Source organism: Erythrolamprus reginae, chromosome 8 (genome assembly GCF_031021105.1).
Source record: "Erythrolamprus reginae isolate rEryReg1 chromosome 8, rEryReg1.hap1, whole genome shotgun sequence".
Lineage (NCBI taxonomy): Eukaryota > Metazoa > Chordata > Lepidosauria > Squamata > Dipsadidae > Erythrolamprus > Erythrolamprus reginae.
The window spans coordinates 15,840,733-15,867,948 of record NC_091957.1 but is presented as its reverse complement, the minus strand read 5'-3'; the positions used below and the strand labels follow the sequence as shown (position 1 = coordinate 15,867,948).

Here is a 27,216-nt window from a genome sequence, read left to right as displayed (position 1 = left end):
CTCTCTTTCTCCCCATCTCTCTTTTTCCTTCTCTCTCTCTTTCTTTCTCTCTCTTTCCTTCTCTCTCTTTCTCTCTCTCTTTCTCTCTCTCTATCTCTTTTTCTTTCTTTCTCTCTCTCTCTCTTTTTCTTTCTTTCTCTTTCTCTTTCTCTCCCTCTCTTACTCTTTCTTTCTTTCTTTCTTTCTCTTTTTTTCTCTTTTTTTCTCTCTCACTCCCTCTCTGGCACTTTCTTTCTTTCTCTTTCTCTCTCCCTCTCTTACACTCTTTCTTTCTTTCTCTCTCTTTCTCTCCCTCTTTTTCTTTCTCTCTCTCTTTCTTTCTCCACCATCTCTCTTTTTCCTTCTCTCTCTCTTTCCTTCTCTCTCTTTCTCTCTTTCTTTCCTTCTCTCTTTCTTTTTCTCTCTCTTTCTCTTTCTCTCTCTCCCTCTTTCTCCCTCTCCCTTTCTCCCATTCTCTCTTTCTCTCTTTTCCTCTCTCTCCCTCTCTCTTACACTATCTTTCTCTCTTTTCTCCCTCTTTCTCTCTCTCTTTCTTTCTCTCTCTCTCTCTCTCTTTCTCTCTCCCCCACCCATCTCTAGTTGACTGGGCCTGCCGTCTTGACATGAGAAGAGAAAATGGGTAGCTCAGAGTTGGACTGTGGGGTCCTCAGACATCTCTGGGCTTGTTTGTTTTCTTGCAGACGTTTCTTGACCCAACTAGGTAACACTATCAGTGCAAGAAGGGAACGGGGTATGGTCACAAGTCGAAGACTTCCTGTATCCAGCCATGATCATGATTACTGACAAAGCAGAACCAACCCGGATTGTTTAGAGGGAGCGACGCCACGGGTCCTCAGGATCCGACACTGGAGAGGTTTAGAAAGAACCAGGAAGACGGGCAATTGACAGCTCGGCATAAACGACATTTCCCGAGTAAAAAACACTGATTTTATTTAAGTCCGGGATCGACTCTGTTCAAGGAGGGGGGAAAAGTCACAGAACTCAATAATAAGTCATTTCTTCGTTTTAAAAAAACCCCAGACGTTTAAGATCGCTTTTTTTTTGTCCAAAAATTTGCTACAATACAAAATGTGTTTGTGGTTTTTTTATATATATATATAGATCAATATATATATATATATGTATATATAATATTTATATATTATATGTATAATAACCAGAAATACTGACTTTACGATAAGACGTGGCCCCCCCAACCCGTCCTAAGTTTTTGACGTGTCCTTACATTGTTTTCGTTTTGTGTTTTCTGAGTTTTTCCTCTGTTTTTCATTATTTCCTGGCAGTTCGTGGCACATAATGGTTAGAATTGGCACAGTTTCAGAAAAATGGGCTGCCCTTCCAACGTTCCCAAGTGACCTCTCAATCTCTGCAGTCGGAAATTCTTCATTTTTCTCCCTCTGGCCTGTGAGTTCCTCCCGGTCAGTTTCTCGGTGGCGTGAAAAATAGTGCATCCTCTCCAAAAATTCCAGGGTGGGGCGTGTCCCCTTTTGTGTGTGTTGATATTTATATATATAATATGTATAAATATAAAAATATATTTGATTGCTTTCAGTCTTCCATCAGTAAAACACAAATGTTAGCTGTTAACGCCCCCTTCGTTTTAACATTTGGATTTTTTTTTTTTTACAGGTTCACCAATGGAATCCTGTTGGGAAGAGAAAAAAAGAAAAGATAAGGAAGGAAAAGGAAAGGAGGAAGAGAGAAGGGAAGAAAAGGGAAGGGAAGAAAAGGAAGAATGAAGGAAAGGAAAGGAAAGAAAGGAGGAAGAGAGAAGGGAAGAAAAGGGAAGGGAAGAAAAGGAAGAATGAAGGAAAGGAAAGGAAAGAAAGGAGGAAGAGGGAAGGGAAAGAAGAATGAAGAAAATGAGGAAAGGAAAGGAGGAAGAAGGAAAGAAAAGAAAAGGAAAGGAAGAAAACATGTTATAATATGCATCATGTCATAGTTAGTGATGGGCGAACCGAACCCGCACAATTCGGGTCCGTATCAAATTTTGCGGTGTTCGGTATGCCGAACACGTACCTGAAATTTTTTGAAACTTCAGGCAAAGTTCAGGGTCGCGTTCGGCGTTTGGAGCTTTGACATCACCGGCAGGTTGCTAAGGACGCCAAGGTGATCACTTCCTGGATTCCATGGAATCCAGGAAGTGATCACCTTGGCGTTCTTAGCAACCTGCCGGTGATGCCAAGGCTCCGCCCCCGGAATCTCTTTGTGGGAGGGATTCCCCAGCTCCTTCAAAGGGAGGTCTTCACGTAAAAATAAACATTGTTATTTTAACGAAAAAGGACGCCACAGCAGCGCTGCAAGCAAAGTGCGGTCCTTTCACGTAAAAATAAACATGGAATCCAGGAAGTGATCACCTTGGCGTCCTTAGCAACCTGCCGGTATACGTGATGTCAAAGCTCTGCCCCCGGAATCTCTTGGTGGGATTTCCTGTTTGGGTTCGGGTTCGGGTTCAGTTCAGGTTCAGCCGAATTTTGCGTAAAGTTCGTCCGAACTTGCAGAACCCGAACACCGTTAGGTCCGCCCATCACTAGTCATAGTAATATACAGTGATCCCCCGGTTATTGCGTCCCCGACCATTGCGAACAGGCTAATTTGCGATTTTTGAACCCGGAAGTCAGAACACCATCTGCGCACGCGTGCCCTTTTTTTCTATGGGCACGCATGCGTAGATGGCGCCGGGCAGATCAGCTGCTGGGTGGCTTCCCTAGGTCTTCCCCCTCTTGGCGGGCATCAGCGAGGAGTTTCCCCACCGCCCACGCAAACTCCTCGCTGCTGCCGCTTCGCTCGGGCCGCTTCCCAGCTGAGTACTCAGCTGGGAAGCGGCCCCGAGCGAACGGCTTGTCCGCAGCCTGCCTGCCCGCGGGCCCGCGGCTCGCGCGCCCTTCTCCCGCCCACGCCGTTCGCTCGGGCCGCTTCCCAGCTGAGTACTCAGCTGGGAAGCGGCCCGAGCGAACGGCTTGTCCGCAGCCTGCCCACGCCGTTCGCTCCCCCTCTTGCTGGCGGGAGAGCGAGAAGCCCTCCCCAGCACCCGCTCGCCCGCCCTTCGCCGCTCGCCCGCCCTTCGCCTGGCCACCCGCCCTTCGCTCGCTGCTCACCCGGGTTCGGGGGGGTGCTGGCAAGCCGCCCATGCCGGCGGCGACGTTTTAAAACAGCGGCGCGGCTTTCCAATGAGTCCCGAAGACAAACGCGGAAGTTTGACGTTTGTCTTCGGGACTCATTGGAAAGCCACGCCGCTGTTTTAAAACGTCGCCGCCGGCATGGGGGGCTTGCCAGCACCCCCCGGACCCCCAACCCGGGTTTGGGGGGCTGCTAGGAAGCCCCCCATGCCAGCGGCGACGTTTTAAAACAGCCGCGCCGCCCCCAATCTTCGGCTCCTCGCTAGCGCTGCGGGAGTAAAAACACCATCTGCGCATGCGCAGATGGTGTTTTTACTTCCGCAGCGCTACTTCGCGAAAACCCGCTCGTTGCGGGGGGTCCTGGAACGGAACCCTCACAACGAGCGGGGGATCACTGTACCAGGTTTTTTACATCGCTCCTAGAACTGCGCCTGTATCATGCAAGGCTGTGCAGGAAATCCTTAGTTTACCACCATTTCTTGAGTGATCATTGGAAACCAGAGCAGAACTCGGGGAAGAAAAGAGACTCAGGGCCTTTCGAATTGGCACATGGAGATTGATCAGGACCTTATAAGGCTACTCAAGCGACTGCTAAATATGTGTGTGTGATTGTTGACGATTATACGTGTTGTACATTTTGTATTGCATTAACATTTAAAGGTGAAGTGTTTTGTAAAATTCAAACAGTGGGTCAACATGTAAAATACAGGAGCACCTCTACTTATGAACTTAATTTGTTCCGAGACGAGGTTTTTAACTAGAAAAGTTTGTAAGAAGAAACAATTTTTCCCATTGGAATCAATGGAAAAGCAAATAAGGCGTGCGATTGGGAAAACCATAGGGAGGGTGGAGGCCCTTTTCCTAGATTCCTAGAGAGGCCCCACGGAGGCTTCTCCCCGCCTTTTCTGGCCCTGTTTCCTCCCAAGAGATTCCTAGAGAGGCCCCATGGAGGCTTCTCCTTGCTTTTTCCATCCCTGTTTCCTCCCAGGAGATTCCTACAGAGGCCCCATGGAGGCTTCTCCCCGCCTTTTCTGTCTCTGTTTCCTCCCAAGAGATTCCTAGAGAGGCCCCATGGAGGCTTCTCACTGCCTTTTCTGGCCCTGTTTCCTCCCAGGAGATTCCTAAAGAGGCTCCACGGAGGTTTCTCCCTGCTTTTTCCATCCCTATTTCCTCCTAGGAAATTCCTACAGAGGACTCATGGAGGCTTCTCCCTGCTTTTTCCATCTCTGTTTCCTCCCAGGAGATTCCTAGAGAGGCCCCACAGAGGCCTATCCCCACCTTTTCCAGCCCTGTTTCCTCCCAGGAGATTCCTAGAGAGGCCCCATGGAGGCTTCTCCCTGCCTTTTAAGTCTCTGTTTCCTCCCAAGAGATTCCTAGAGAGGCCCCATGGAGGCTTCTCCCTGCGTTTTCCGGCCCTGTTTCCTCCCAGGAGATTCCTACAGAGGCCCCATGGAGGCTTCTCACTGCCTTTTCTGGCCCTGTTTCCTCCCAGGAGATTCCTAAAGAGGCTCCACGGAGGTTTCTCCCTGCTTTTTCCATCCCTATTTCCTCCTAGGAAATTCCTACAGAGGCCTCATGGAGGCTTCTCCCTGCTTTTTCCATCTCTGTTTCCTCCCAGGAGATTCCTAGAGAGGCCCCACAGAGGCCTATCCCCACCTTTTCCAGCCCTGTTTCCTCCCAGGAGATTCCTAGAGAGGCCCCATGGAGGCTTCTCCCTGCCTTTTAAGTCTCTGTTTCCTCCCAAGAGATTCCTAGAGAGGCTCCACGGAGGCTTCTCCCTGCGTTTTCCGGCCCTGTTTCCTCCCAGGAGATTCCTAAAGAGGCTCCACGAAGGTTTCTCCCTGCTTTTTCCATCCCTGTTTCCTCCTAGGAAATTCCTACATAGGCCCCATGGAGGCTTCTCCCCGCCTTTTCCATCTCTGTTTCCTCCCAGGAGATTCCTAGAGAGGCCCCACGGAGGCTTATCCCCAGCTTTTCCAGCCCTGTTTCCTCCCAGGAGATTCCTAGAGAGGACCCATGGAGACTTTTCCATGCCTTTTCTGATTACAGTTTCGGAGGCTCGGGTTTGTAAGTGAAAAATGGTTCTTGAGAAGAGGCAAAAAAATCTTGACTGCTCAGTTCTGATCTAGAAAAGTTCGTAAGTAGAGGCATTCGTAGGTAGAGGCACCACTGTATATGATTCCCTTTAGTGGCAAGCCAAGTTGAGTAGAAGCCTGATTCACTTAACAACCACTTAACAAGGAAGGTTATAAAATGGAAGTTTAAAACTCCCTGAACAAGGTCGTAAGTCAAGAAGCCTCTGCATTGTTTTGTGGAACTTTGAAGCCATTTGATTGATTGATGGGTGGGTGGAGGGGAGGAAGTTAGAAAAGCCCGCAGGCAGAGGGAGTAATAGAGAATAAAATGATTTCCTGGACCGAATCATTAGCAAAGTTCACCCTTTCATGGCTATCAAATGGTAAATGTTATATACACTGAGAAGGAAACCCTAGAGGGGGGAAAAAAAACAGATTTAGGCCTTAAATTCTTTCCCGGATCCCCCAGGGGTCAAAGTTTGTAGTCATGTGGGTGACGCAGAATTCGGTCCCGGTTTAATTTACTTAAGGGGCGTCCTTCTTTCCCCACCAATGGCATCCAGCGAAGGCAATCGGGCGGCAATGAAACGTAAACATTTGCAGAGCCAATTAAAATACAATTAAAGCGCAATTAAAATCTGTTAAGAAATCAGAACACCTGCCCAGTAAGCCTGCATCCCATCTGCATTAAAGAAAAAAATAATAATACAGTGGCAATTTAATTTGGAAAGTTAATTTATATGCATGTAGATTTTTCATAAAGAAGAAAACAGAAGAAGAAAATGAAGGAAGGAAGGAAGGAAGGAGAAAGGAAGGAAGAGAAAGGATGGATGGATGCATGGAAGAATGAAAGAGAGAAAAAGGAAGGAAGGAAGGAGAAAGGATGGAAGAATGAAAGAGAAAAAATGAAGGAAGGAAGGAATATAGAAAAGAAAGAGGGAAGAAGGGAAGGGAAAAAAGAGAGAGAAAGAAAGAAAGAAAGAGAAAAGGAATAAAAGGAGGGAAGGATGGAAGGATGGAAGAAAGAAAGAAAGAAAGAGAAAAAATGAAGGAAGGAAGCAAAGGAAGGAAGGAGAAAAGAGTGAAGGGAGCTGGAAGGAAGGAAGGAAGGAAAGGAAAGGATGGATGAAGAATAGAAGAAAGAGAAAAAATGAAGAAAGAAAGGAAACAAGAATGGAAGAATGGGTGGAAGGAAGGAAGGATGGAAGAAAAAAGAAAGAAAGAAGAAGGAAAGAAAGAAAGAAAGGGAAAGAAAGGAAAAGGAAAAAGGAGGAGAAAATAGAAGAAAAAGAAAGAGGAAGGAAGAAGGAAGGAAGGAAGGAAGGAAGGAAGGAAGGAAGGGATGTACCCCATTTTTGGTTCCACTCTGGAGGCATTTTGTGTCACCCGAAAAGGAGAGAAAGCAGGAAAAGATCAAATGGGGTGAAACTATCCTTCTTCCTCCCCACCCATCCCAAAATTAAAAATAAATCTCTGAGCAGAAAGGGAGAGTGGGCAGAAAATAACCCCCTTGAATAATAGCTGGGCGAGAGTTGTCTCCTGCATAAATAGCAATTAACGGGATGGGGTGGGGATTGTAATTAAAATTGTAATTAAGGCTTAACAGGGCGGAGGGAATATTTTCAGCAGGGTTGTGGATCCTCTATGGATCTCTGGTTCCTGTGGATCCCCTTTGAAAGCACCTAAGGAGGTTTTCTCCTAGGGAGACCACCCAGGACGGGGGGGGGGACAGAGGGGGAAGGCACCAAGAGGTCTTCTAGTCCATCCCTCTTCTAAAGCAAGAGACCAAGGGCTGTCCAGTCTCTTCTTGAAGACCTTGAGCCCTCCCATTGAGGAAGGGATTGGTATTTCAGAAAGAGGAGGGGGAGGAAGAATGTAATTATCTGTTGAGGTGAAGGTCTGAAGGAAGGAAGGAAGGAAGGAAGGAAGGAAAAGAGTGAAAGTGAGAGAAGGAAGGAAGGAGAAAAGCATGAAGGGAGAGCAAAGGAAGGAAAGAAAGAAGAGTGAGTGGGAAGGAAAGAAGGAATGTATTACTTCATGTATTCTTTAAATTTAATCTTCCTTCCCTCCTTTCTTCCCTCCCCTCCCCTTTCCTTTTCTTTCTCCTACTTTCTTCCTTCACTTTCACTCTCTCTTTTCTCCCTTCTTTCCTTCCTTCTCACTCTCACTCTCTTTTCCTTCCTTCCCATCTTCCTTCCTTCTTTCCTTCCCTCTCACTCTTCTTCTTTCTCCCTTTGCTCACCCTTCACGCTTTTCTCCTTCCTTCTTTCTCTCTCACTCTTTTCCTTCCTTCCTTCCTTCTTTATAACCTTCCTTCCTTCTAACCCTTCCTTCCCCCTCCCTTCACTCTTTTCTCCTCCCTCCCTTCCTTCACTCTCTTTTCTTCCTTCCTTCTTTGGCCCTCCCTTCAATCTTTTCTCCTCCCTCCCTCCTCCTCTCCCTCCTTCTCCTTTCTGAAAGCAAAACCTGTTAAATTTCCTTTCTTTATCCTCATCTACGTCGCTTATAGGGACACTGCACAATTTAATGTTGCGGTTCCATTCCCCTCCAGCCCTCACCGACAAAGTATGTGTGTGTATAGGAAACAAATCACCAAAGGCAAATATATATGTACGTATCTCCCTATTTGTGCATGTTTACACAAGGCCTCCCCTTCTTCCTTTTTAGGTCTCCGCAAAATAGGTGAGCCCTTCTGATTGGGAATTCGTGATCAGGAGGCAATTTAAATAACAGCAGGTTTGAAAAAGGGGGGAAGGAAAGGTAATTAAACCCCCTGCCATTGTTTACATCCCTCTGAAACCGGCTTAACCTCATTCTTGCTCGGCTGGTGACCAATTTCAGCCCTAGTGGGGAAGGGAGAGGCAATAGACGATTCCTTTGCAAAAAGAGAGAGAGAGAGAGAGAGAAGGGAAATTGAATCAATTAACCTGGAGGCAAAGCTTTGGGGGTGAGATTTGGGTTGGCCTCTGCGTGGGTTGAACTCTGAGCAGGGGTTGGTCTAGAAGACCTCCAAGGTCCCTTCCGACTATGCTATCCTATTATGAGGAGGGCATGAACTACAGTGAAGGCAGGATGGGAACTGGGGAGAATAGAGATGGGAAGGGATCATAGAATCCTAGGGGTTAGAAGGGAGCTCAAGTGGTCTTCTAATCCAACCCAATGTTGGAACAGGAGACTCTGTACCATTTCAGATACATGGCTGTCCAGTCTCTTCTTAAAAGCCTCCAGTGATGGAGCACCCACAATTTCTGAAGGCAAGCTAATCTATCTATCCATCCATCCATCCATGCATCCCATCCATCCATGCATCCATGCATCCATCTCATGTATCCATCTCATGCATCCATCCATCCCATCCAATCCATTCCAACCATCCATCCTGTCCATCCATTCATCCCATCCCACCCATGTATCTTATTTATTACAAGGCTAGAAGGGATCTTGGAGGTCTACTAGTCCAACTCTTTGCTCAACCAGGAAACCCTTGCCATGGGCAGGCCAAGTTGGCTCTTCTATGATATGTGGACTTCAACTCCCTGAATTCCTGAGCCAATCATGCTGGCTCAGGAATTCTAGGAGTTGAAGTCTTCATGTCATAGAAGAGCCAACCTGGCCCACCCTTGTCCTACACCAGAGGTAGACAAAGTTGGCTCTTCAATGATATATAGACTTCAACTCCCCGAATTCTTGAGCCAATCATGCTAGTTCAGGAATTTTGGGAGTTGAAGTTCACATGTCATAGAACAGCCAACTTGGCCTGCCCTAGACCATTGCACACAAATGGTTGGCCAAGCTCTTCTTGAAAACCTCCAAGGATGGAGCTCCCACAACTTCTGGAGACAAGTTGTTTCATGGGAGACAGAATAACAGAGTTGAAAGGGACCTTAGAAGACTTTCAGTCCAACCCCCTGCTCGAGACCCTTCATTGTCCCTCAAATGGTCCTATCTCCTTGAAGACCCCCAGGGATAGAGCTCCCACAACCTTCTGGAGGCAAATTCTGGCCATCAGGTTTGTGCTAACTCTTTGGAATCATTTTGATAGATCTCCCTCGAGGAACTTCTAATCTCACAGGCCTTCCAAGAGTGGCTCCTATTACCAGTTCTGAAGGAACCATCTTGGATGAGGAGCAAAATGTTTGGAAGGAAATAGAACAAGACTATCCAGTTGCCTTTTTTGTGCAAAGTTCTTGAGATGGTAGAAGGATCGAGGCCCTTCCGAAGAATTTCTCGCGGGACACATCCAAAGCCCCACGGGAGGAGGTTGATCCGATCCACCAAGACAGGTAGAATTTGCTGATTTTTAGCAATTTATTTTATTTATTTCTAGACTCACCATGGAACGGCTGCGCGGCGTCTGGCTGCCCCTCCAGGAAGTTAAAAACAGAGATCGGCCGATCGGTCAACACGAGATCTCAAACCATTTTTCCGATACGAAGGCCACGGGGATGAGATGGCGGTCCGAGGAAGACCCCCTGCAGAGGGGCGGGAAAAAAGGGGGGAGGATTTGCATCCTTGGCTGACAATAATTTTTTACTTTCATTTCACACAAGGAAAAAGGGGATGCCTACAGATTCACAGCAGCTGGTTGGTAGCATTGAGAAAAGTGACTTAGGCGCAACATAGTGGTCAACAAATAGGTTTGACAAATTTGTTATATATGTGGAAGATTTAGATGGTAACGTCAAAACTTAAGGAGATTAGCATGATTATTGATTACCTAGGATTCACTCACAGAGAAAATAGAAATTGTATTTTGAAGACATAAATAATATTATATTTTATACATTTGCTTATATAGGGACTAAATTAGAGAGGAAGGTAAAAGAGAGGGAGAAAAAAGGAAAGAGAGAGAAAGAGAAGGAGGGAGAAGGAATAAGAGAGAAAGGGGAAAGAGGAAGAAAAAAAGGGAGAGAGGAAGGTTAAAGAGAGGGAGAGAAAAGGAAAGAGAGGGGAAGAGAAAGAGGGAGAGGAAGGAAGAAAGAAAGAAAGGAAGGAAGAAAGAAGAAGGAAGAAAGAGGAAGGAAGGAAGGAAGAAAGGAAGGAAGGAAGGAAGGAGAGGGGAGTAAGAGAAAGGAGCGTGAGGAAGAGAGAGGAAGATTAAACAGAGGGAGAGAAAAGGAAAGAGAGAGTAAGAGAAAGAGGGAGAGGGGAAGGTAAAGAGAGGGAGAGAAAAGAAAAGAGAGGAGAGGAAGAGAAAGAGGAATAAAGAAAGAAAGAAAGAAGGAAGGAAGGAAGAAAGAAAGAAAGAGGAAGGAAGGAAGGAAGGAAAGAAGGAAGGAGAGGAGATGAAGAGAAAGGGAGCAAGAGCTCTTTGGGATTCACAACAAGATTTCATCCCGAAATCTCAAATTATTCTGGCCCGGGGCAGCCCAACTCAAGCATCGAACCCATCATCCACAGCCCTCACCTGTTCCCGTTGAAGGGGGTCTTGTAGTCTCCTGGGGAGAGCAGCGTCTCCTCGGCGTACATGGGGACGGGCGTCCTGACACACTCGTGTGAGCACTGCAGGGTTTCGTTGTAGGCCGTGAAGATGTCCAGGTTGCTGGGCACTCGGGCCGGAGTGAAGTCGGTCAGGTTCTGGCAACTCTCTTCCTGCTGCTTCATTTTCCGCTGGTGGCCGTTTCGACGGGCGTTCCCCCTCTGCGCACAGCTGGAAGGAGAAAGAGGAGAGACCGGTTGAAAAACACCGGGAGACCCTTTCTCACCCCAGGGAGAACGAGAGAATAGCGAAATAGCAGAACAACAGAAGGGACCCTGGAGGTCAACTAGTCTAACCCCGTGCTCAAGCAGGATACACTTTCATATAGAAGGGCAGCAATTATATGTATAATTAAATATAGAAACATAGAAGACTGACGGCCTCATGGTCCATCTAGTCTGCCCTTATACTATTTCCTGTATTTTATCTTACAATGGATCTATGTTTATCCCAGGCATGTTTAAATTCAGTTACTGTGGATTTACCAACCACCTCTGCTGCAAGTTTGTTCCAAGGATCTACTCCTCTTTCAGTAAAATAATATTTTCTCATGTTGCTTTTGATCTTTCCCCCAACTAACTTCAGATGGTGCCCCCTTGTTCTTGTGTTCACTTTCCTATTAAAAACACTTCCCTCTTGAACCTTATTTAACCCTTTTACACATTTAAATGTTTCGATCATGTCCCCCCTTTTCCTTCTGTCCTCCAGACTATACAGATTGAGTTCATTAAGTCTTTCCTGATACGTTTTATGCTTAAGACCTTCTACCATTCTTGTTAGCCCGTTTTTGGACCCGTTCAATTTTGTCAATATCTTTTTGTAGGTGAGGTCTCCAGAACTGGACACAGTATTCCAAATGGGGTCTCACCAGCGCTCTATATAGTGGGGTCACAATCTCCCTCTTCCTGCTTGTTATACCTCTAGCTATGCAGCCAAGCATCCTACTTGCTTTTCCTACCGCCCGACCACACTGCTCACCCATTTTGAGACTGTCAGAAATCACTACCCCTAATCCTTCTCTTCTGAGGTTTTTGTCTCTAATTACAGCAGCTGGGATTGTATGTGCACAATGTTGGAAATTGAATAGGATACCAATGGAAAGGGAAGTTTTAAGCATTGTTGTTGTGTTTATAACTATATATTGTTTTACTTTATGGTGGAGAAAAAATAAAAAATCTTATACCGAAAATATAGAAGGTCAGGATAACAGAGTTGGAAGAGAACCTGGTGGTCAACTGTGTCCGGATCAGGGTACTAAAATAGAGAAAAACCCAGAAGGCTTTTTGCTGGGAATAATCCATCAAAAATTAGAAAAACATCAGATATATTTGGTTATCCATATAACTACAGCGGCTAGGTTCTTATATGCCCAACACTGGAAAAAATAAATGATACCTCAGGAAGAAGAGATTATAGAAAAGATTACAACTTGTGCAGAGATGGATAAATTAACTCTGGAAATCAAAAGCAAAGAAAAATTAGATTTTTACAAATGTTGGGATATGTTCTACCGGTGGATAGGAAAAAGGATAAAGGAATTGATGTACATGTGATCAATATTTAATAGATAAAGTTATTGCCTGGCAATAGAATATATAGTTAAATATATATGATTACTTTCATGACTGAAGACTTGTATTTTTAAAAAACTGGTGTCTATGACTAATTGAACAAAGTTATAATAGAACGTCAATATAGTTTGAACCGTTTTTAGGATTTGCTACACTTTCGTCCAATTTTTTGTTTTTGTTTTAAATGTCTTTGTGTTGTTTTGTGTATTGTATTTTCTTATGTATATAAATAAAAGTTTTTTTAAAAAAATGACCAGGGCCCTACCTGGCGTAATATTCCAAATTGCAGAGAGAAGAATTGTAATCAATGTAATGACACCTGTGCAAAGGTGCATCATGGTATATACACTTGTCAACCAATCAGATTACATTACAATTAGAGTTGGGTGAACCAAACCTGCAAAGTTCGGGTTTGTACTGAACTTTGTGCGGTTCGGTATACCGAACCCGAACCCGAATTTTTGCAAATGTTCGGCAAAAGTTTGGGTTCGGGTTCAGGTTCGAACTTCGTTGGGTTCGCCCGACACTAATTACAATCTGTAGACTCATTGTGACAAAGCAGTTTTACATTGTTAATTGTTAACTATGCAAAGGTGCATCATAGTATATACACTTGTCAACCAATCAGATCACATTACAATCTGTAGACTTATCATGGCTAAGCAGTTTTACATTGTCTACAGATGAGTCTACAGATTGTAATGTAATCTGATTGGTTGACAAGTGTATATACTATGATGCACCTTTGCATAGGTATGGCTTGAAGATATTGTGGCTTGGTGTGGCTTGTGGTGGCTGAAGAACATCTTGGCTGAAGACTTGTAGCTGTTGTGAGTGGAGGAGTGGAGGGCTCTTCTCCTAAAGTATCTCTGGACATTTTCTACATTGTTTATGTCCGAAATGCAGTGTGGGTTCTAGACAGAGGAGCTGTATTCAACAATTGGTCTGGCAAAAGTTTTGTATGCCCTGATTAGTAGTGTAAGATTACCGGAGCAGAAGCTACATAGGGTTAGATCAACAACTCTTGAAGCCTTTTTGGCGATGTTGTTGCAGTGGTCTTTGGTGCATTTGATACAAATATTCCAAGGTCTTTTATGGAGTGAGGGTTGTCTGCAAAGTCTTGTTTGTTCAGCTTGTATTGGGTGTTCTGATTCTTGTATTGGGTGTTCTGATTCTTTTTGCCAATGTGTAGGACAGAGCATTTGTTGGTTGAGATCTGGGGTTGCCAGATGTTTCACCAGTCAGACACAAAGTCAAGGCCTTTTTGGAGAGCAGTTGTGTTATTGGTGGTGTTGAAAAGTTTGACATCGTCGGCGAAGAGAACGCAGTCGTTTGTAAGGTGATCGCAAACGTTGAGTATGAAGAGTGTTGGTCCAAGTACGCTGCCTTGGGGTACGCCACACTTAACCAGAACAGGATTAGATATGGCGGTTTTGGAGGTCTTCCAGTCCAACCTCCAGCTGAAGCAGGGTTCTCCAACTTGGACCGACCACAGGTGAAGGGACGGCTTGCAAGAAACCAGGATATCCTACGAATGCTGGCTTGATCGGAAGGAAGGAGGCCAAGGGCTTTGTGATTGAGCACCTGTGTGCAATCGATGTGCACAAAACCCCACAACCTCTGTGATTTTGAGCTCCGCAGAGTTGTGAGCACGTCTGTTCTCCACAGGGGGATTTATTAATTTTTTTTTAAAAAGTGGGATTTAAAAAAACAACAACCTGTAAATAATTCATAAGAAAAAGTAACACAAATGCCAACCAGTCCTGGCATGCCTGAGAGACGGCAGTTACTTGCAATTCCAAATTTAATTATCGCTTTTTAGTACCCGAGAAACACCGGTTGCCACGCGGCGCCAGATCCTCGAGTTCCAGGTACATTTTAATGCGCGTATCTATTTATCTCCCATAATCTGATCTCGAGCTTCAAATGACGGCCGTTGTAATTAAGGGGAAATTACCGACGCTAAGTACCGTGTCCGTGTAAGCAACGGCACCAAGTTTAATTCCGTGCTTGTTGAGATGATTCCGTATGCGCGACACGTCGCCTCGTTTATCATAAACTCAGGCACACCCCTCCCCTCGATGAAGGGAAGGGGAGGACCGGCTTCTGCTTAGGTTCTCCATGGTCAGCGTCTTCTTGGGGGGGGGTTCCTCCGTGACAGATGGAGCCCCTCCCTCTCTCTCTCACACACACACACCCTGGCATTCGACCCGTCGTGGATTGTGGACCAAGAAGATGGATTTTTAGCATCTGTCGAACTTTGGAAAAGTTCACACTTTTTAAAGAGCTAGACCAGCAGGAAAGATATTATTGTTATTACTATTATTACTGTTGTTGCTGCTGCTGCTGTTGTTTTTATTATTATTATTATTATTATTATTATTATTATAACAGTAATACACAGCAAACAAGTTTTATATGCTGGATTTCATATCACAATATCACAAGTCAAACACTTCTCTAGCTGCTTCACCTCAATCCATTATTATTATTATTATTATTATTATTATTATTATTATTATTATTACTATTATTACAGTAATACACAGCAAACAAGATTTATATGCTGGATTTCATATCACAATATCACAAGTCAAACACTTCTCTAGCTGCTTCACCTTAATCTATTATTATTATTATTATTATTATTATTATTATTATTATTATTATTATTATTATCATCATCAACAACAACAACAGAGTTGGAAGGGACCTTGGAGGTCTTCTAGTCCAACCTCCTGCTTAGGGGAAATTCCTTCTTAGTTCTAAGTTGCTTCTCTCCTTGTTTAGTTTCCATCCATTGCTTCTTGTTCTGCTTTGGAGAATAGCTTGACTCCTTCTTCTTTGTGGCAACCCCTGAGATATTGGAAGACTGCTATCATGTCTCCCCTGGTCTTTTTTTAAATTCAACTAGCCATGCCCAGTTCTTGCAATCGTTCTTCGTATGTTTTAGCCTCCAGCCCCATAATAATAATAATAATAATAATAATAATAATAATAATAATAATAATAATTATTATTATTATTATTATTATTATTATTATTATTACTATTATTATTATTATTATTTATTAGATTTGTATGCCGCCCCTCTCCGTAGACTTGGGGCGGCTCACAACAGTGATAAAACAATATACAATGACAAATCTAATATTAAAAGTCTAAAATAACAAATCTAACATTAAAAGTCTAAAAGCCCCATTATTTAAAAATCATACACACAAACATACCATAGATAAAACTACATAGGCAAGGGGAGATACCTCAGTTCCCCCATGCCTGATGGCAGAGGTGGGTTTTAAGGAGTTTACGAAAGGCAAGGAGGGTGGGGGCAATCCTAATCTCTGGGGGGAGCTGGTTCCAGAGGGTTGGGGCCGCCACAGAGAAGGCTCTTCCCTGGGTCCCGCCAGCCGACATTGTTTAGTCGACGGGGCCCGGAGAAGGCCAACTCTGTGGGACCTAACCGGCCACTGGGATTTATGCGGCAGAAGGCGGTCTCGGAGATATTCTGGTCTGGTGCCATGAAGGGCTTTATAGGTCATAACCAACACTTTGAATTGTGACTGGAAACTGATCGGCAACCAATGCAGACTGTGGAGTGTTGGTGTAACATGGGCATACCTAGGGAGGCCCATGATTGCTCTCGCAGCTGCATTCTGCACGATCTGGAGTTTCCAAACACTCTTCAAAGGTAGCCCCATGTAGACAGCGTTACAGTAGTCGAACATCGAGGTGATGAGGGCATGAGTGATTGTGAACAGTGACTCCCAGTCCAAGTAGGGCCGCAACTGGTGCACCAGGCAAACCTGGGCAAACGCCCCCCCTTGCCACAGCCGAAAGATGGTTCTCTAACATCAGCTGTGGATCGAGGAGGACGCCCAAGTTGCGGACCCTCTCTGAGGGGGTCAATGATTTCCCCCCCAGGGTGAGGGATGGACAGATGGAATTGTCCCTGGGAGGCAAAACCCACAGCCACTCCGTCTTATCAGGGTTGAGTTTGAGTCTGTTGACACCCATCCAGACCCTAACAGCCTCCAGGCACCGGCACATCACTTCCACTGCTTTGTTGACTGGACATGGGGTGGAGATGTACAACTGGGTATCATCCGTGTACTGATGATACCTCACCCCATGTCTCTGGATGATCTCTGTCCCTATGTTGATGCAGCCTAGAACTGTGTTGGCTAGAAGAAATCTAAGCTCCCTTCCAACCCTGTCGTTCCACCTTCTATGTTAAATCATTGCAAATGATTATATGGCCTCACGCTTAGATTGCTTTAAAAGGAAACAAGATTCAACTCCTTGTTTTCTCTCGCCACCCGCTCGGTTCGCTTCCATTTGCATCATTTTGAGGTTGATTCGTGTAACTCAATTGCAGAGATGACAGAAAGTCACAACTATCAAGAGCTGCTCAACAGATCTGAAGTTGCTCTTGAAGGAAAATCATGAACTCGCTCAGAAGTAAATGTCTACTTTTTTTTTTTTGCGCAAGAGAAAATAGATAAATGAGCCGTTACAGCAGAGATGTTGCGGGTTTTTTTTTTTAAAACTGCTTGGAAATCGGATGAAGAGACAAGAAATTCAATAGAACTGCGGAGTCTCTGTGGCTTGGGTAGTTCAGAGGGAAGAAATAGATTTCTAGTGGGTTTTTTTTTTTTAATTAGGAGTTACAGTTCTCGTCTGCAAAACAGTCCAACGATGCAAAAACCCAGGAGGGAATTCAGATCCATAGCCGATCCACACTTATTTTATTTATTTATTTTTATTTATTTATTCATTTATTTATTTATTTTGTCCAATACACAATGAGGGTTTTAGTGGTTATATATCTATATACACATAGTAAAATACATGATGAAGGTTATAGAGGAGATACTCATAGTAAAATACAGTGATACCTCATCTTACAAACGCCTCGTCATACAAACTTTTCGAGATGCAAACCCGGGGTTTAAGATTTTTTTTGCCTCTTCTTACAAACTATTTTCACCTTACAAACCCACCGCCGCCGCTGGGATGCCCCGCCTCCAGACTTCCGTTGCCAGTGAACCACCCGTTTTTGCGCTGCTGGGATTCCCCTGAGGCTCCCATCCATAGGAAACCCCACCTCTGGACTTCCATGTTTTTGTGATGCTGCAGAGGAATTCCAGCAGTACAAAAACGGGTGCTTCGCTGGCAACGGAAGTCCGGAGGTGGGGTTTCCCATGGAGGGGAGCCTCAGGGGAATCCCAGCAGTGTAAAAACAGGCATTTCGGCTGGTAAAAGGGGTGAATTTTGGGCTTGCACGCATTAATCGCTTTTTCATTGATTCCTATGGGAAACATTGTTTCGTCTTACAAACTTTTCACCTTAAGAACCTCGTCCCAGAACCAATTAAGTTTGTAAGACAAGTTATCACTGTATATCTAAGAAATAATAGAAAAGAAGATATAGTAATAGAACATATCAATGAAAGAATAGAAGAAGAGATATAGGAATAGAAGAAAGGTATTGGAGATATAGGAGAGCAATAGGACAGGGGAAGGAAGGCACTCTAGTTCACTTGTACTCACCCCTTACTGACCTCTTAGGAATCTGGAGAGGTCAACCGTAGATAATCTAAGGGTAAATTGTTGGGGGTTTGGGGATGATACTATGGCATCCGGTAATGAGTTCCATGCTTCGACAACTCGATTACTGAAGTCATATTTTTTTACAGTCAAGTTTGGAGTGGTTAATATTAAGTTTAAATCTGTTGTGTGCTCTTGTGTTGTTGTGGTTGAAGCTGAAGTAGTCGCCGACAGGCAGGACATTGCAGCATATGATCTTGTGGGCAATACTTAGATCGTGTTTAAGGTGTCTTAGTTCTAGGCTTTCTAGGCCCAGGATTGAAAGTCTAGTCTCGTAGGGTGTTCTGTTTCGAGTGGAGGAGTGAAGGGCTCTTCTGGTGACACTCAACTCAGACCCAAAATTTTCATTGCTAAGCGAGGCAGTTTTCTCCGTTGAGAGACCTTTTGTTTGCCACCGTTGTTAAGTGAATCAATTCAGCCGTTCGGTTAGGAACAGGATTGGTAAATGAATCCGACTTCTTGACTGGTAAGAAGGTTACAAAAGGGAATCACGTGACTTCAGGACAGCGCGACCGACGTAACGATGAGTCAGTTGCTGAGTATCCAAATTTTGATGACTCAAGATGCTGCAAGGGTCATTAGGTGTGAAAAACAGTTTTAAATATCTTTCCCAAGTCTTTTCCAAGTGGGGATATTCAAGTCCTACTTAGCAATAGCATAGCAGTAGCATTGAGGCTTATATACCGCTTCACAGTGATTTTTCCAGCCCTCTCTAAGCGGTTTACAGAATCAGCCTCTTGCCCCCAGCAATCTGGGTCCTCCTTTGACCCATCTTGGAAGGATGGAAGGAAGAAAGACAGAAGGAAGGAAGAAGGAAGGAAGGAGGGAAGGAAGGAAGGAATAGCAATAGCACTTAGACTTATCTATCGCTTCCTAGTGCTTTCCAGCCCTCTCTAAGAGTCAGCCTCTTGCTCCCAACAATCTGGGTCCTCCTTTGACCCATCTTGGAAGGATGGAAGGAAGACAGACGGAAGGAAGGAAGAAGGAAGGAAGGAGGGAAGGAAGGAAGGAATAGCAATAGCACTTAGACTTATCTACCGCTTCCCAGTGCTTTCCAGCCCTCTCTAAGTGGTTGACAAAGAGTCAGCCTCTTGCCCTCAACCATCTGGGTCCTCATTTGACCCACCTGGGAAGGACAGAAGGCTGAGTCAACCTTGAGTCTACTGAGATTCGACCTGCCAAACTGCTGGCAGGTGGTGATCAGCAGGAGTAGCTTGCAGTACTGCACTCTAACCACTGCACCACCGAGGAATGAAGGTTAGAAGAAGGAAGGAGGGAAGGAAGGAAGGTTAGAAGAAGGAAAGAAAGAAGGTTAGAAGGAAAGAAGGAAGGAAGGTTAGAAGAAAGGAAGGGAGGAAGGTTAGAAGAAGGAAGGAAGGTTCAAGGAAGAAAGGAAGGAAGGAAGGAAGGAAGGAAGGAAGGAAGGAATAGCAATAGCATTGAGACTTATATACTACTTCACAGTGCTTTTCCAGCCCTCTCTAAGCAGCTTACAGAGAGTAAGCCTATTGCCCTCAACAATCTGAGTCCTCATTTGACCCACCTTGGAAGGATGGAAGGCTGAGTCAACCTTGAGCCTACTGAGATTCAATCTGCCAAACTCCTGGCAGCCGGTGAACAGCAGAAGGAGCTTGCAGTACTGCCCTCTAACCACTGCGCCATCGAGGATCTTATGAGGCTCCTCAACCATGAAAGACAGTTGTGGGAAACCCACATTGTTGTAACCCTTCCTGAAGATCCGACGGTGGTGGGTCCAACCTTCTGAGAACCTCCCGGTTGATCTGGATCTCAGCAGGCTACGCCCTCCAAGGAGACTCTCTACGTTGTATGAGACCTTCTCAACCAACCATCCTCACCATCTCCAGATCTTCTCCAGCGTTTCAAGAGCAGAGGTGGAGATGTTTTGGGAAGCATCTTCAAAAAGCCGCCACCTTCCGTCCTCCTTCCCCCAGCTTCCCATCTTGGCGATCATCTCCCGGGGGAGGGGGGTGTCTCGTTGTCTTAAAAGAGGAAAAACGAGGCAAGCGGATCTCAAAGTAGGTTGGATTCACTAGGAAACGAGGTGACGGCAGAAGAGCCTGGAGCTAAGACATAACCTAGTTTACTACCACGCAGGAGCCAATCCGCAGGAAGAAAAGGAACTAATTAAGCTAGATAGGAGAGCTCGGAAGAGATGAAGAGTTTTGGTTTCCTGACTGGTGGAAGGAGGATGCCCAGTGTCGTTCTGCAGATCTGGTGCACACATACACACACACAAACACACACACCTTCTAAGTGAACTCCAAGAAATGCTACGGGTAACCACCTCATTGGATTCTTCCCAAATCAGGCGGGGAGGTACAAATTACCCTTCCAATCCTTAGTGCACTCAATAATAATAATAATAATAATAATAATAATAATAATAATAATATAGGAGAGTGCACTAATGATTGAAAGGGTAATTTGTACCTCCCCGCCTGATTATATTATTATTATTATTATTATTATTATTATTATTATTATTATTATTATTAATTAGATTTGTATGCCGCCCCTCTCCGTACACTCGGGGCGGCTCACAGCAATGATAAAAACAATATATAATGACAAATCTAATAGTTAGAATCTAAAATAACAATAATACATTTAAAAAGTCTAAAAAACAAGAAACCCCAATATATAAAAACATGCATACAGTCATATCATACACAAAAAACTACATAGGCAGGGGGAGATGTTTCAGTTCCCCCACACTTGACGACAGAGGTGGGTTTTAAGGAGTTTATGAAAGGCAAGGAGGGTGGGGGCAGTTCTAATCTCTGGAGGGAGCTGATTCCAGAGGGTCGGGGGCGCCAGAGAGAAGGCTCTTCCCCTGGGACCCGCCAAACGACATTGTTTAGTTGACGGGACCCGGAGGAGACCAACTCTGTGGGACCTAACCGGTCACTGGGATTTGTGCGGCAGAAGGCGGTCTCGTAGGTACCCTGATCCGGTGCCATGAAGGGCTTTATAGGTGATGACCACTTTGAATTGTGACCGGAAACTGATCGGCAACCAATGCAGACTGCGAAGTGTTGGAGTAACATATTTGGGAAAGCCCATGATTGCTCTCGCAGCTGCATTCTACACGATCTGAAGTTTCCAAACACTCTTCAAAGGTAGCCCCATGTAGAGAGCATTACAGTAGTCGAGCCTCGAGGTGATGAGGGCATGAGTGACTGTGATAATAATAATAGTAATAATAATAATAATAATAATAATAATAATAATAATAATAATAATAATAACAACAACAACAACAACAGTTGGAAGGGACCTTGGAGGTCATCTAGTCTTGCTTAGGAAAGAAACACTACACTACTTCAGACAGATAGTTATCCAACATCATGTATGGTTTGATTGGGTTGTGTGATTATTTTATTATAAGGATTTTTAAATTGTGTTTTAAACATTGGATTTGTACATTGTTTATGATTGTTGTGAGCCGCCTCGAGTTTTCGGAAAGGGGCGGCATACAAATCTAATAAATTAAATTAAAATTAAATCTACTTAAAAACTTCCAGTGTTGAAGCATTCACAACTTTGGGAGGCAAGTAGTTCCCCGGATCAACTGTTCTGACTGTCAGGAAATTCTTCCTTAGTTCTAAGTTGCTTCCGTCCTGGTTTAGTTTCCACCCATTGCTTCTTGTTCTACCCTCAGGTGCTTTGGAGAATAGCTTGACTCCCGCTTCTTTTGGGGCAACTCCTGAGATATTGGAAGACTGCTATCATCTCCCCTGGTCCTTCTTTTCATTAAACTAGACATAAACCCAGTTCCTGCAACCGCTGTTCATATGTTCTATCCTCCAGTCCCCTAATCATCTTTGTCGCTCTTCTCTGCACTCTGTTTAGAGTCTCAACATCCTTTTTGCATCGTGGCGACCAAAAGTGTATGCTGGGTTCCAAGTGTGGCCTTATAAAGTGGTATTAACCCTGATCTTGATTCTCTCCCTCTGTTAATGCAGCCTAGGACTGTGTTGGCTTTTTTGGCAGCTGCTGCACACAGCTGGCTCCTGTTTCAATGGTTGTCCACTAGGACTCCAAGGTCCCTCTCACAGTTACTCCCTCTCACCCTCCTTCCCCCCACCCTCTTTGTGTTTGTGTGTCTTTGTCCGTGATTACAATCGAAGGTTTACAGCCCTGATTGGTGCTGGAAAAAAATGTGCTCTTTGTACATCTGCTGGAGGAGAAACCAAGAAGCTTTGAAGACCAGAAAGACATCATTGCACGAAGGAAAATTTTGCCCAAGACATTCTGCACTGGAGAACCTTTGGCATAGAACCTAGAAGGACGTTTTCCATAGGACAATATTTTTGCATGGGATATTTTGCATAAAAGAATATGTTGCACGTTTCGAATAGAAGAACCTAAAATAACATTTTGCACAAAATAATCTTTTGCATGGGGTATTTTGCATAAAAGAATATTTTGCACACTTCGAATAGAAGAACCTTATGATCGAGCAAAGCGAGGCAGGTTCGTTTGTGTTGCAGTTAGCTCTGGCCCAGCTCCTGCCCCAAGGACTGTGGATGTGGGGGAGACATCCACATGCTGCAGGCCTGTTTTGCCCCCGGTGGAATCCGCTGATGAAGGCTCCTCTGACCAAGAAGACATGAGTGACAGGAAGGAGGAGAGTGGGGCAGACAGCTCAGAAGGAGATCAATTATCTAGCTCCTCCCTGGATTCAGAACAAGAGTTAATGATACAGCCACGCATGCGGAGAGCGATGCATAGGCAACAACAACTGAGAGATTATTATCAAAGAAAATGAGGCCACCTGTGGTTGGGTGGGGCTGTGGTCATTAGCGAGGCTGCTATAAATAGCAACCTGTGGGTTTGGCCATTGTGGAGGATTATCTGATCGTTGTGTTTCGTGACTGCTTTACTGACTTTGACTTTTTGTGTGCTGATTTTTCCCTGTTTTGAAACTAAACCAGAGCAAAGTGTGTTTCACTTTGTGAAAGAAGAAGGACTGTGAATTGCCTCACAGCTGCAAGCTAAGTATCACAGAACTGATAAGGGACTTGTACAAATTACCAGTTTGGTTGGAGACGAGTGCTCTTTGCTGTACCAAAAGAGGGCTTGGTTTAAGTGAATTTTCATTATAAAGAACATTGTTTTGAATTTTCAAACGTGTGTGTGTCTGAAATTTGTACCTGTGAATTTTGGGGAGGATTCTATCGGAGAGCCCGACAGAACAGTTTGAGGAATCTCTCGTTCCCTTCAGCACTTCTGTCATTCACAGGTCGTAAAACGGGGCAAAACTCACTTAACGACTACCTGGCTTAGAAACAGAATTTCAAGGCTCGATTGTTGTGGTCCTACATCAATGATCCCCCTGAAGCTCCCAAAGGGGACACCCATTTGAGAATTGGAGTGGTCGAACCTCCTTACCAATTTTTTAAGACGAGGGTCGTGATGAGGGCAGCAATGACCATGATGAGCGAGACGGTGATGGTGATAATCTGATGGAGCGCCAGACCTGCGAAAAGAACAGAAAAATACATGAAGGTGGGATGGAGAAAGAGGGAGAGAGAGAGAGAGAAAGGGAGGGGGGGAGGGAGGGAGGGAGAGAGATGGATTGATTCTGGGCATCGCTTGGATGGGTCAGCTCTGGTGTCGGTGTCCCAATAAACATCCAAGAAATAAATCAGAGTCCAGATCTTGGCCTTCCAAGTTCCAATTAATTAATTAATTAATTAATTAATTAATTAGTTTGTTTGTTTGTTTGTTTGTTTGTTTGTTTGCTTGCTTGCTTGCTTGCTTGCTTGCTTGCTTGCTTGCTTGCCTGCTTGTTCGTTCGTTCGTTCGTTCGTTCGTTCGTTCGTTCGTTCATTCATTCATTCATTCATTCATTCATTTATTTCTTGGATTTGTATGCCGCCCCTCTCCGAAGACTCGGGGCGGCTAACAACAATAATAAGACAGCATATAATAATAATCCAATACTAAAAACAATTAAAAACCCATTATAATAAAAACCAAACAGACATACAGACACACCATGCATAAAATTGTAACGGCTTAGGGGGAAAGAGCATCTCAGTTCCCCCATGCCTGGCGGCAGAGGTGGGTTTTAAGTAGCTTACGAAAGGCAAGGAGGGTGGGGGCAATTCTAATCTCTGGGGGGAGTTGGTTCCAGAGGGCCGGGGCCGCCACAGAGAAGGCTCTTCCCCTGGGTCCCGCCAAGTGGCATTGTTTAGTTGACGGGAGCCGGAGAAGACCCACTCTGTGGGACGTAACTGGTCGCTGGGATTCGTGCAGCAGAAGGCGGTCCCGGAGATATTCTGGTACAATTGCAGTCAACCCAATACTACTAATAATACTACTAATAATAATTTATTAGACTTGTATGCCACCCCTCTCGCACTCATATTAATGTTCATCCCTCATCCCCAACACCCACAAGTTCAGCACGTGGACCAGTCCAGTTTGTCTGCATGTCCACGGACCTCCTCCGTACTTCCGGCTGGTGCTGAACAAGGGATGACCTTGAATCGTCAAGAAAGGAATATGTTGTGGCTAGTTCCCCTTCTGAGCTTGGTGACCCAGCTGGGTAACATCATTGGTGCAAGATCTATTAGTAATTAATATAACATTATTACCATACATAATATTACTGTTAATAATTACTGGGACACTTTCTGTATTAAGAGGAGAAGGAGAAAGAGAAGGAGAAAGGAGGAAAGGAGGAGGAGGAGGAGAATTATTGTGGGCTCCTTGGTGCTCTCGGAGCTTGGTGGTTTTCTGGCAGATGTTTAGAGCTATTAACAAAACCACCCCCAAGGTTAAACAACGCCAATCTATCAAGGACCTTCAAACACTAACAGCCAGCGCTCGTAGAATATTCTTCTCTTAATTTCATCTTTAAAAACCCAGCAAGCTGTCAAATGTAAATAACTTGATCTTTCCAAAGCGGCAACGTTTCCCTAGTCAAATCCCATTTAATCCTCCAGCGATCCCAGAGTCGATTCTTCTCTTTAGCCTGTAACAAAATGTCACAAGGACCTGAAATTTAGTCATCTCTCTCTCTCTCTTTCACGCTTTCTCTTTCTCTCCCTCTCTCTCTCTCCTTCCCGCACTCTGTCTCTCTCCCTCTCTCTCCCTCTCTCTCTTTCGCGCACTCTTTCTCTCTCTCTCCCTCTCTCTCTTTCTCTCTCTCTTTCTCTCCCTCTCTCTTTCGTGTGCTCTCTCTCTCTCCCTCTCTCTGTCTCTCTCTCTCTCTCTTTTGTGCTCTCTTTCTATCTCCCTCTCTCTCTCTGTCTCTTTCTCTCTCTCTCTCTTTCGCTTTCTCTTTCACTCTCTCTCCCTCTCTCCTCCTCCCTCCCTCTCTCTTTCTCTCTCTGTCTCTCTTTCGCACTCTTTCTCTCCCTCCCTGCCTCTCTCTCTCTCTTTTTCTTTCTTTCTTTCTCTCTCTCTTTCATCTCTCACATATATATATATATATATATACATCTCTCTCCCTCCCTCTCTCTCTGCTAAGGCCGTCAATTTCACATCAACTTCAAATTCCAAACTGGTGCCCATTTTCTACATTTTACTGATTAGGGCCCAGTCAGTTTCTCTCATAACCAACTCCACGGGGGTTTTTTTTTTTACCCCTCCCTGAGGCTAAAATGCAGGAAATCTCATCTTTTCCAGCTAAAACTCAAATAAAAATAGGTTTGGGAGGTTTGCGGAGAAATTAGTGACCCTCGCGGGAAAGCAGGGCCTTTTGTGTAGGCCCAGCTAAAGAATACATGTGTCTTGAAAATAGCAACAAAGTCCCGATCAATATAAATCCAATTTACTTTCATGTCTGCATTACGGCACAAGGCTCTGGACGACGTGGTTTCCATTTCTTCCAAAATAACCCCCTGGAACCCCCACCGTGTATTTCCAATTTTTAAGGTTTCGCACTCGGCCTCTTCTCTTCTGCAGAGATTTTTAACCCCAATCGCTACGGTGGCTCTTAGAAAGATCCCCCTCAAAAAAATGTTTTTAAAATGTTAGTTTTCACACAATGTGCTTGGGAGTAATGACGAGGACCCCCAATTATGCATGCGACTCTGAGAAATAAATGTGTTTATAGGGCCTTCCCTTCCTTCCTTCCTTCCTTCCTTCCTTCCATCCTTCCTTCCTTTCTTCCTTCCTCTATCCATCCATCCATTCACCCATCCATCCTGCTTTTCTTGCTTTCTCCTTCCTTCCTTCCTTCCTTCCTTCCTTCCTCCTTCCTTCCTTCCTCTAATCTTCCTTCCTTCCTCCTTCCTTCCTCCTTCCTTCCTTCCATCCATTCACCCATCCATCCATCCTGCTTTCTCCTCCCTCCCTCCTTCCTCCCTCCCTTCCTTCTTCCTTCCTTCTTTCCTTCCTCTAATCTTGCTTGCTTGCTTGCTTCCTCCCTCCCTCCCTCCTTCCTTCCTTCCACCCATCCATCCATCCATCCTGCTTTCTTTGCTTTCTCCTTCCTTTCTTCCATCCTTCTTCCTTCTTTCCTTCCTCTAATCTTCCTTCCTTCCTTCCTCCTTCCTTCCATCCATTCACCCATCCATCCTGCTTTCTCCTTCCTCCCTCCCTCCCTTTCTTCTTTCTTCCTTCTTTCCTTCCTCTAATCTTGCCTGCTTCCTTCCTTCCTCCTTCCTTCCTTCCACCCATCCATCCTGCTTTCTTTGCTTCCTCCTTCCTTCCTTCCTTCCTTCCTTCCTTCCTTCCTTCCTTCTCTTTTTTTCCTCCCTCCCTCATTCCTTTCCATCTGTGAGAATAATTTTAGGAATCCCAGATAATAAAAAAGGTGTGTGTGAAAGCCCTTTATTTTAAACACAATAAACGCATATTGGACCAAAGAGACACAAAATGTTACCGTTGGTCACTAAGGTAACGGTTAAGTACAAACTACAACACCTTTACACATCTTATGCTATTGGGTCCCTTCTCCATCACACAACACATTCTTGGCGACCTGTTGCACCGTGTTGGCTTTCTCTCTTTTTTCAGCTTTATTTACTTGGGACTTTCCAACATTGTCAGAGAACCATGTTACCTAATCATTTGTTGTTTAACTTATAGTCCCAACAGGCCCACATTATTATTATTATTATTATTATTATTATTATTATTATTATTATTATTATTATTTAGATTTGTATGCCGCCCCTCTCCGTAGACTCGGGGCGGCTCACAACAATAACACGAACAATGTAAAAAACAAATCTAATAATTTTAAAAACACTAAAAACCCCATTATTAAAAGCAAACACACACACAAACATTCCATGTATAAACTGTATAGGCCCGGGGGAGATGTATCAGTTCCCCCATGCCTGACGACAGAGATGGGTCTTAAGAACTTTACGAAAGGCA

The 27,216-nt window shown here is 44.5% G+C and overlaps 1 protein-coding gene across 1 annotated transcript in view; it reads right to left on the bottom strand.

Moving 5' to 3' along the window:
* Positions 1–1,021: 1,021 nt before the first annotated feature.
* The window catches only part of AJAP1 (adherens junctions associated protein 1), an 89,083-nt gene continuing 62,888 nt past the window's right edge, over positions 1,022–27,216 (bottom strand). Inside the window, exons 3-6 of the mRNA XM_070758232.1 lie at positions 23,269–23,356; positions 10,602–10,844; positions 9,528–9,666; positions 1,022–1,645 (exon numbers count right to left, since the gene is read on the bottom strand). Coding sequence (XP_070614333.1) covers positions 9,594–9,666; positions 10,602–10,844; positions 23,269–23,356 — 404 coding nt within the window. The 3' untranslated portion in view covers positions 1,022–1,645; positions 9,528–9,593. The remainder of the gene's footprint in view (positions 1,646–9,527; positions 9,667–10,601; positions 10,845–23,268; positions 23,357–27,216) is intronic.